Source organism: Adiantum capillus-veneris, chromosome 2, assembly GCF_014529385.1.
Source record: "Adiantum capillus-veneris isolate H3 chromosome 2, ASM1452938v2, whole genome shotgun sequence".
Classification (NCBI taxonomy): Eukaryota; Viridiplantae; Streptophyta; class Polypodiopsida; order Polypodiales; family Pteridaceae; genus Adiantum; species Adiantum capillus-veneris.
Genome location: NC_140932.1, coordinates 165,056,734 through 165,067,787, shown reverse-complemented (window position 1 = coordinate 165,067,787; position 11,054 = coordinate 165,056,734). Strand labels below are relative to the sequence as shown.

Genomic DNA, 11,054 nt, shown 5'->3' with positions numbered 1-11,054 from the left:
CCTCACGTTCGTCTGAACCAGGTCGAAGATGCAAGGCAGGGGAAGCGCCTTCAAATCCAGGACATGGTGGATGTGAGGCACACATGGCATACGAAGAGAGAGAGAGAGTGAGAGAGAGATAGAGAGAGGAAGCGGCACGTGGATGTGGATTCTCTATGATAACTTTGCAGCATAATAAATGTCGTGACCTATCTCCAACAAATACTCAATTACAAGCCCATCATTTTCAGAACCACTGACCTCATACAGCCCGCTGCTCACCACTAGCACTCATGACTCTTTCTTGAATGTTGCAATGCACTCACCAATCAAACGTTTCTATTCTTTCTTTTATTTTTTAAATACATATGAGATTTTTCACTATAAAAAAGAAAACACATCACTATGGCCTTAGCCCTTTGGACTGGCCAAAAACCATAGGCAACGGCAGGCCCAAAGGTCACGACAGTCCAAAATCTTAAAATTTTTTAACGTTAAATGCAACCTCACGCCCACGATTTGGGCACTCGATAGGAACTGAATTTCGGTAGCTCGCTCGCTCTATCTCTCTGTGTGCGCCTGATGCCAGTCACGAAGAATGGAAGTGAATGGAGAGTCTCTCACAGAAGCCCGGGAGGGGCGCGCATGGCTCTCTCGCAGGGGCAGCAAGGCTCTTATTCCTTTTTCTCCTTATATTGAAGCTGTTAAGAGGGCTAAAGCCTCACAGCGGTCTCCCACCCTCAATCCCAATGGCTATATACTGGTAAGCCTCTCCTTCCACTTTCCTGCCAAAGCTGACATCCTTTCTCTCTGAGAGAGAGAGAGAGAGAGAGAGAGAGAGAGAGAGAGAGAGAGGAAGAAGAAGAAGAAGAAGAAGAAGAAGAGAGTTTTAACGTAGCAGGAAACTATCCCAAGAGACCTTAAAGATCTAGCCGACGAGGAGTTGAACTCAAGACCTACTCAAGGCCTGTTATTCAAGAGGGAAATGGCATAACCAATGTGTGTGTGTGTGTGTGTGTGTGAGAGAGAGAGAGAGAGAGAGAGAGAGAGAGAGAGAGAGAGGGAGATTGAGATTTGATTGGTTGATGGTGCTGGATTGGCATCATCCACTCAAGGTTCTCTTTTGTGTGTTTGCATGGAGGTTAGGGGGCACCCACAGTAAAGAACTGTTTTTGAGTTAACCCCCTCCCTCCAATTATTGCACTCCTTTGAGGTGCAGTTACATTTTCAAATAATACCTCCCTCCTCTTTCACGTGTGCGAGTGACATATTCCATAATCAGTACTCGATTGCTTAAGGATTTGTCCTCCAATTCTCTCACAAAGCGGTGGCGCACAACAATAGCCAATTACTAACTTGAGTAAAGTAAAAATTTACATATTGTTCGAATGGGATAAAGAGAATCCCTGGATGCAATCGCATGCACATATGTAATGCTGACATAGACTTCTTTGAGGAAAAGGACGTGTAAAGCAATTGAAAAGCAACTTGCTTTTTCGGAAGGCAACTGCTTTTCTGAGAAGCCTTCCGAGAACCCATCTTCATTCATGTGCTTGGTCCGTCCGGAATCTACTTAGACCATGACTTTCTCGTACCAGTGCTACCTTGTGAAGCACCAAAAATGCTCATAAGTTGGTCACTTTCGTATTGAACCCTCAAAACAATTCCTTAGCGATGCTTCTGGATGGTCGGATATTTTGAGTCAGCCATCTGATGTTACGTATCAGAAATTACCGCTCAAGTTGGCCTACCAGAGATTCCCATTCACAATGCTCATCAATCCTGTCCAAATGACACACTAGGAGCACTTGTTCTAGGATGTAGGAGTACCAATCCTAAGATGGCTCAAGGGGTATTCTGTCTATGATGCTCTATGCCCTTCCCCTAATGACGCATTTAATAAATTCCCTTTTGTGGATCCACTACCCAACTAACAGTTTATATGTGCACACATCTAAATACAAAGGAAATTAATTCATTAACTAGAACTGAATAGAATTAGCCACTTTAGTAGCATCACTCTTGCTTCTTAACAATTGTCGTGAATAGTAGTGCTTTTAGATAATTGCCCAAGAGGTCTGGTTAGGGTTCCAAGTTTGGTTCACTCATTTGTTGAACAGCTAAAGGGGAATGATTCTTAAACTTAACCAAAACTTATGATTTATCTTACCATTCTTTAGTTGGTGCTCTTGGTGGTGAACAATCTGTTCCGGATGGAGGATTTCTTGTGTTTCTTCTACTTCAAGAGGATCTTCGTGAATAGGTTCGCTTGGAGGCATACCAACATATGATTGAAGTAAACTTACATGAAATGCATTATGGATGTTCGAATTTGCAGGAAGATCCAAGTGAAAGGTTGCATCATTAATGGTATCTATAATCTTGAATGGGCCATAATAATGATTCAAACGTTTGACAACTTTGCCTTCATGCCATTTTGTTTCTATAATCTTGCCTTCTCAAATTCAAGTAAGATCAATGGGCGCGATGTCAAGTCTAATTGTCTTATGTGCTTATTGCTTGTTATGCATTTCTTCAGAGTGAAGAATAGCTCTTCTTACTTGCCCGTAGGCAGTTTCTAAATCTCTTTGTTACAGACTTGCACACTCCATGCGAGAAATCAGTAGCAACACACAAATAGAAACCGCAAAAAACCGAACTGAATTTGAATAGAGAGAGAGAGAGAGAGAGAGAGAGAGAGAGAGAGAGAGAGAGAGAGAGAGAGAGAGAGAGAGAGAGAGAGAGAGAGAGAGAGAGAGAGAGAAGAGGGATAGTTGACATGGAACGGTGAGTTCTGTTTCCAGATGCACTTGCCCCAAAGACTAGTGCTCCCTATGGTATTTCTTTATTGATTGGGGATCACAAAGGTACAACTTTCGAGGGTCCAACTCTCCAAGACTTTGCGTCGAGAGCTCCTAGAGAGTGGCCCCAAGTGTCCTTACGATCTATACAAGGGATGCCCAAAAGCAAAGCCCCAAAAGCAAAGCCTCAAAAGCTTCTCTTTCAAAAGCTAGCCCTCCAAAGCTCTGGCCTCTCAAAAGCTTGTTCCAAACCTCGCTTCTTGATGTCTGTACAAATCTGCCGCATAATCAAGCTATCAGCGCAAAATCCAGGCTTGCCGTACAAGTGCCACGTCAGAAGTTAATTTCATGATTTTTGACCGAGCTTGCCACGTCAGTAGCTTCACGCAATTTGGGGGTCCTCTGGGTCTCGTAGGGTGTAATCACTTTCAACGAGTGATCAGACGGAAACATAGAGATAACTGCAAGCTAGTAGAGAAAGCATTTTAGTGTGTTTTCATTGCCTAATTCTTGTCCATTGTAAGAGGGTATTGTGGTGAGAGTCATTCCACAACTAAACCGATCTATCGACAACATCTTCAGCAATTACATCTAGATCTATTCCAGATCTCACTGATGTCTGGATCGACTAATTCTTATTGCTATCATGTCCATCTCATCTGGAATCACAAGACCGAAATGCTGCAGTCATTTCGTCTTTCAAACATGCACTCAGACATACTCACACGAGAGCACACGGAAATCAGATTCATTTCGGGAATTTCCAGTTCGAAGTACTTTTTTTATAAAGTCATACAGCAGACACACCCATGTCAACTTGCAGTGGACGCTTGTATTCTGCTCTGGCAAACTTATTTGCCCAAAACTTCATTTTTTTTTTCAGTTTCCTCGTCGGATTTCAACTTTTCTTTACCTTCCCGTTGAGAGGTGTTATCTCCATCAGAGACGGGAGCGCACCCGATGCGCGATGAAGGGTCGGCGTGGCTAATAAGTCCGGGGTCAGCGCACGAAGATTCTTCGATACCAATTCCCCAAAATAGTGCCCAAGTGTGCCCTGTCTCCTCTTTAATAGGACCGATATGCTTTGAGAAAAGCACACGCTTGATGCTCTGATACCACTATAACGAACTTGGACACCCCAAGTCTAGAATCTGTCGCGACTCGAGAGAGATTCACTTAAAAACACTTCCAACTTAAATCACAGTTCAATTCGAGACTTGGCGTAGTTCTGTGCCTAGGGGTATTGGCCCCAAAACCTGGCGTCCCTTTCGGTATTTCTTTATTTGATTAATTTTTGAGCAAAGTATAACTCTCGTAAGGGACCTCCGCTCTCAGACTCTGGGTCTAGATGCCCCTGAGAAGTGAGGCCCTTAGGGCTCGATATGCTTTGAGAAAAGCACACGCCTGATGCTCTGATACCACTGTAACAAACTTGGACACCCCAAGTCTAGAATCTGTTGCGACACGAGAGAAATTCACTTAAAAACACTTCACAACTTAAATCGCAGTTCAATTCGAGACGACACGGCCCGGCGTAGTTATGTGTCGTGAGGTATTGGCCCCAAAACGTGGCCACCTTTTGGTATTTCTTTATTTTATTAAATCTTGAGCAAAGTACAACTCCCGTAAGGGACCTCCGCTCTCAGACTCTCCAGATGCCCCTGAGAAGTGAGGCCCGTAGGGCTTATTTATTCTTACAAGGGATGCCAAAAGCATAGCTGTCAACGTAAAAAGCGGACCTGTCGGTATAGTCTGCCACGTCAGCATGTCAGCGGGAAAATCGAGATTGTTCGTAGTGTTGGTCCACGTCAGCATGCCACGTCATCACTTTGTGACACTTGGAGTGCTATGAATAATGCCCTCCAGAATAAGCTATGTCGAACTGTTGAATAAAAGCGAGGGCCTTTTGGGTATCTCGGAAGCCTGAAAAAGTCTCAAACTTAAGCGCTTGTCAACCCTCCTTGAAATCTTCGGTTTTCTTGCTCGTCTCGGAGAAAATCATATTGGTTGGCTCTATCTAAATGCTTCCTCTTAGAATTAAACATCGCTTCATCAGAGTTCGAGTTCTCAAAAGAGGATGAAGTCCCCTCCGAGATATCCAAATATTTCCGAGATCTTCGGTAGGATCTTCTTTTCTTGGCCTCTTCTTGTTCTTTCCGTGTCTTTGAATCTTTCGTTGTTTCTTTTGCCCTTTTTGTCCTCATCATTGGAATCAAAAGAGAAAGAGTTGTCTGAGCTATTGGAAGAGGATGAGGACGAACTTGACACACCCTCGAAGGGTACACACTTCTTCGTTTTTCGTGCCTTTGCAAAAGTAGACTTGTGACCCAAATAGCTAGGGTAGTATGTTGATCGACTATGTTCCTTTGACCGCTTCTTGGTCTTCAAACGTTGGTTGACTTGTCTTTTGACAAGGTCGTCGAGTTCATCTTTGATGAACATCCGTGGAACCGGAGCTTTCTTCAAAGCTGACTTTAAGGGTGAATTGATGGCCGTACGCCATCGGGAATGTATCTCATCAATCGGGTGCCGGGTCAAATATTTTGCGTATTGGGGATCTTTAGAATATTGGAGCATCTACCGAGCACAGGCATCAACCTGTTGTGGTGTTGCAGATCCATTCGTCCATACTCCGTGGGTCGGGGTGGCCCGTACTCTTCTTCTGAATCTCCAGAAGATGGCCAACGTATATTAGAATTTTTCGTGCTTTCACCTGACCGTGAGTTATCTGGTGGGTTGTTCTGGTCCTTGCGAGATTCGTTGACTGGATCCATGAGTGTCGCGATAGAATGGATCGGATTCTCCTCGGAAGGAAAATCGATTGAGCTCTGATACCACTATAACAGACATGGACACCCCAAGTTGGGAATTAGGCACGACACACGAGGGAATCACTTAAAAATACCTCACAAATTTTATCACAATTCAATAGAGATGACACAGCCCGACGTAGTTCCGTCCCGAGAGGTGTTGGCCCCAAAGTCTGGGACCCCTTTTGGTATTTATTTTTATATTAATGCTTGAGCAAAGTACAAAGTCCGAGGGTCCTCTCTGCTCAGCGCTCTCTGGCAAAACTGAGAAAGAGTGCGCCCCTGATTACATATTTATAGGCCCATGGCCTTCTCAAAAGCAGTACATGAAAAGCTTGGAGTTTTAAAAGCTTCTTGGCCCAAAAGCTGGCGTTCCAAACTGCCAGCACAATTCGCGGAATTCTGTACGCTGCCACATCAGCAGTCAGCGTAGAACGCGGCCTGTCCGTACAATGATTGCCACGTCAGCATTTTTGCGATCCCTCTTTTATGTTCTTTATGTGTCCCCAAGGGCCCCGTCGGACGGGTACCCAATAAGTTGGAACAACTTATAATCTTTTTAAGTCTGTCAGTTTCCGGGTGGACATGCCACGACATCATTTTGTGACAAGATGGCATTGGAAATCGAGTGAGGGATTCAAGGTGTGCACTGAAAGAATTAAAAGGGGATAGGCATCCTACACCTCAGCTCATGCATGCTCCTTGTTATAGCCTAGAAGATCTATTCAAATCTTTGTGGTTGCTTCGATAGATGAGGCGAGGATTGTTCATCTTTGCAATCCTTGGACACGAGACACCTAGTTGCTAATTCTGCAAGTGCCCATCCTGATGGTGAGGGGACATAAAAGAAGGACAATGATGCAAGGGAGAGGCAACGGTGAGGAAAGAGGGGGGAGTGTTGGCATGAGGCAGGTTGATTGGTCATGTGGCTAACACAAGTTGATACAGATCCTAATCTTATTTTCAATGATAGAATAGCTGATTCACTATAAACACTCCTGGCAAGGGATCGGATGGAAACACAGAGACAGCTTCAATTTGCAACATTTGGAACACTTTATCATTTTAAACAACTGATCTGGAACAGAGAGGGAAAGGAGAGAGATAGAGAAGATGCTCCTTTACACAGTCGATGGCCCTGAATTACCATTGCCAGCACCTCGTTCAGAAATTTCTTTAGATCTCTTCTGTTACAAGAAGTCGGAGGGTTGAAGTCCGAGAGTAGGTTCTCATGCAATCACGCGAACTCAATTTGCAGAATCTGTGTGTAAGTGGTGGCCCAGAGGGTTTCTTTTGTAGGGCCAATGGACCCCCAACAATAGTAGGTCATCCCCACAAAAGCAGGGTGCCCCAAATCAGCCCGTCCCTTCCTTTTGCTTTTTCTCAGCATTGGAATTTTTCTAAAAAGAGAGAAAGGAAAGCGCTTTTATTTTATGCTATTTGAAAATTCAGTTTTAGAGAGAGAGACAGAGAGAGAACTCGTTTTTAGTGCATTGTTCTAGAGAGAAAAAATCAGCAGATTCTAGAGAGAATCTGCACCAGAGAGAGAATCAGAAATTCAGGTTTAAAGAGAATCAGCGTTCTCTAGAGAGAGAAAGGCAATGCGTGGCATAGAGGATTTTGGCTTTGACAAAGAGATTGGCATAGACCACCTTTCGAGAGAGAGAGAGAGAGAGTCCGTGATTGGCCAAACAAACGCAATGATCAGTTGCCTCCATGACCTTGGTGCAAAAATCTGAACCCTAAAAACCGTCACATTCACAATTGCAATGCACATATGTGTAGCCGTTATATTTAAGAATATGCAGGCTGAAAATGAGGCTGTCTATTTTGCATAATATTTTGCTATTGCCTATATAGATGCATATGCAAAGAGTGTTAATCAAGGACGTCCTTGTTGCCTTTTTATCTTGTTACTATTAGATCTTTAAACCATTGTCTATGGACGTAGTTAGCTGCTTCAATGGAGCATTTGTCCTTTTGTTTGGGCTCACATGAGACTCAATCCTTGCCTTCCTATCTTAATGAGGGCTTCTACAGGTTTATTGTCTTATGCACTTTTTCTATTTTAAAAGTTTCTTTCCCTACATGTGAAGTCCCTGGTGATTTTGATAAATGCACAAAAGTGGATTGGGATTTTTTTTGACAGGTTTTACTTGACTTCTATTTTGCAGATGGCTCAAGCTGAGAATATGCTATCATTCGAGCTCGTTCATAAAAAAATGAAGTAAGCTTCGAGATATACTTAACAAGTTGGACTCTTGCCTTAGCATCAGAGAAGCCAAGTTGATTGTGATTGTTTTCTCCCGTAATGAAAATAAAGTCAAGCAATTGGGTGAAATGCCACATCGTGTGGAAGCCTGTGCAAGATATCTGCTACTGCAAATTCATTTTATCGGAAATCAAGCGCAACTGCATGGCGCAAGCCAACTTTTCTACTTCTGATCTAAATCCACAGTGCAAGTTTTTGTAACATCTGTTTTCCATAAATAAAGCTTCTATGTCTGCATCCCATTAAGCCCTCTTGCTTGGAAACTCACCATCTTGCAAGGATTGTATGATACATGTGTGGAATTCAAAAGGGGTCCTTGTAATACGGTGGCGGTGGTGTGGTCCAATTCTTTTATTATGTCCATTTTGCTTTTAATACAAGGTAAGGTCATGTCTGTTGGACATGATTTATGCCATTATAGAATACGGCAGTGTAGACGTCTCAATTTCAAAATATAAACTTGTCTACTTTGTTTTCCTTGCATATGCTGGTTACTCCAATGTGATTGGGCGTATGTGTCTGGGCCTTGAGGTCTTTGGTTTTAGTGCTGGCCACCCACTTGGGTGGGCTTATATATCCCTCCCCCCCCCCCCCTCCCGAAAAAAAGGAAAAAAAAAAAGAAGCTGACTAGAACAAACATGAATCCCATAAAAATAAAATTCAGTCGAGGGCCTTTCTTGAAATTATTGAGTCTAGTTGATCTTTCAGTTTACAAGATTCCTCTTAAAAGGGGAAATGCTGCTCACATCTAGTCCAGAAGCTCGGCTAGGGCAGCTAATCCCCAACAGAATTACTAGATACATGCTGTCTAAAGACTTTGCAATGGGGTTTACAACTAGTTGAAAAGGATGCGGCGTAGCTGTGAAGTAGCAGGTACATTTGTGGAAGGAACATCTTAGTGTCAGTACACCTTATCACTCGCAGACACTCTATCTTCCTCTGTCTGTTGTGCCTTCTTTTCTCTTCCTCTCTCCTTCTAGACTTCTCTTTCCACTTTTATAGAGGGTAGGGGTTACTGCAGTACATGACCAAGGCTTCTCCCAATGTCCAGGAGGTATGGCATATATTCTGGAAGAAGCCCAAGTAATCTGATTGTGACTGCTAGCCCTCCTCCCAGGCCAGGAGAGACCCGTGCCCTGTCTTCATATGTAAACTGGCGCTGCCAACAACTAAAGGGCAATGTGTTAAAACATGCGCTTACTGATAGGACTCAAAATGCATTTGAGCCTTGGAAGCACCATCTTCTGACCCATGCTCCATCTATCCATATGGAAAATGGTCTTGCCAACAACTAAAGGGCAATGTGTTAAAACATGTGCTTACTGATAGGACTCAAAATGCAATTGAGCCTTGGAAGCACCCTCTTCCCAGAGAAGGAAAACATTGACTTGTACAAGAAAGTGTGCCGTCTGCAATAATCCTATACCACCTAGCGTGTAAACCTTTCATTGATCACTTTGCAAATTAGACAGAGCGATTTGAAGCAGGATACAGGTTGTCGAATGGCCTGTAGAGATTCCACCTGGAAAGAACCACAATGCTGATGCGAAACACAATGAAAGTGAGGCTAGCGTAACGTAGCTTCTTGTTTCTCAAGGCACAAAGCCAACATCCAGCTCTTCAGGAAGCTGATCTCGGCTAGTTTGGGTAGCAGAGCCTTTGAACATTGCTCTACTGATGACAAGACTCCTCGCCTTACTTCGAGAGAAAATGATGGCCTGTTTTTTGTGTGGGCATGAGTGATGTGCGCCGATTCTTGAAGATCTTGATAGTCTTGTCCTTGTGCTGGAGAAAATACACCCAAGAGAATCGACCGTTGATCAATAGGATAAAGTAGAGCTCCGCTAATCAATGAAATGTGCATAGGTCCATATGTGTTGGTGCGAGCTGACTTAAAAAATGCAGGAGGTCGTTGGGTAGAGTGCTTTGGAATAGCATCTCTATGGTGCTTCTCATGAATGCAAGAACTGCACTGCCCTTGCTTACATCCAACATCGAGTAAGCCACCGATTATCAGCTTTCGAAAGGCTCAACGAAGCGTGTCAAGATTCAAGTGATTGTACTGGTAGTTCCATAAGTCACACGTAGGAGGGCCTGTTATTGAAGAAAGAGGACGGAGCTTGTAGAGTCCTTGGTCAACCGTGTCTCCTCTTACCTTTTTGCTGAAGCCAAGGTACCGACTAGAGATCAAATGCTTTGTGAAGACTCTTTATGCCAAGCTTGCACACCTCGTGCATGGACATAAGATGGAAATCAAGTTGCTGAACACCAAGTACCTTGGACGAATGCATCCCCCCGTGCCATTTGGAATAACCTGTCAACTACTTATTTTTGTGCTAATTTTTCCTATTTAAAGCTTCTTTTAGTTCTAGGCTTCATTATGGTTGTGTGGTTACGGAGGCTACTTTTGGAGATGGGCTTTCCCTAGCAGACGACCATAGTATACATGACAACCAGAGTTGTATAGTGTTCCGTCTGTTCTTATTTGTTGGCACGTGGTGCCCTCCCGCACGCCATCATTTGGGGCCAGTGCTCTCTTGAGGTGGAACTCTGCCACTCTGCATCTCGTGTGTCGTGCATCTCTTTCAGTTCAGTTGTTATTGACGTACTTAAAAGTTTGTTCCATCTGTTCTTTTCTGTTGGCATGTGGTGCCCTCCTGTTACAGCACCATGTGCTCGTACTGCTGTTACGTCAGCCCGTGTTGTTTGCCGCAAAATCCGTTGCAAACCTTGACGAAAATCACGGGACTCTACGACCAGTTTTTGGTCCTTTGTCTCACTGTCGGTCTCAATAGACTCTTGCTCCTTGCTTTAGGCCCATTTTAGGTCATGCCTCGTCATCAAGTTGTGACAAAGGCCAAACCCGAGCTGCACCAAAATGGAGGACCATAAGATGGTGGCATCAGCCCACAAAATGCAGCCCTATTTGCGGCGCAAATCGTGACGGAAAATGTGGGAGAGCTGTACAGTGCTGCTAACAGGGCAGTTAGAGCTTTTGGGCGTCAGTTTTTAAAACGTTAACTTTTGGAGCGCTAGCTCTGAAGCAGGGAAACTTTTGAAGCTTTTAGGATGAGTTTTTGAAAGCAGTTAACGTTTAGAGCTTTTAGCTCTTGTAAAAGAAGAAGGCCAAGGGCCTATAAAAAAATGCATGGGGGGAGCATTATTTACTTAGTGAGTTACGAGTCAATGCTC

The 11,054-nt window shown here is 43.8% G+C and overlaps 1 protein-coding gene across 2 annotated transcripts in view; it reads left to right on the top strand.

Moving 5' to 3' along the window:
- Nucleotides 1-490: 490 nt before the first annotated feature.
- Nucleotides 491-11,054, top strand: part of LOC147463997 (1-aminocyclopropane-1-carboxylate synthase 6-like) — a 33,983-nt gene continuing 23,419 nt past the window's right edge. The window contains exons 1-2 of one of the 2 annotated variants that reach the window (XM_086492340.1): nt 491-742; nt 7,765-7,817. In XM_086492340.1, coding sequence (XP_086348466.1) covers nt 578-742; nt 7,765-7,817 — 218 coding nt within the window. In that variant the 5' untranslated portion in view covers nt 491-577. The remainder of the gene's footprint in view (nt 743-7,764; nt 7,818-11,054) is intronic. The other variant, XM_086492332.1, reaches the window with a different exon arrangement.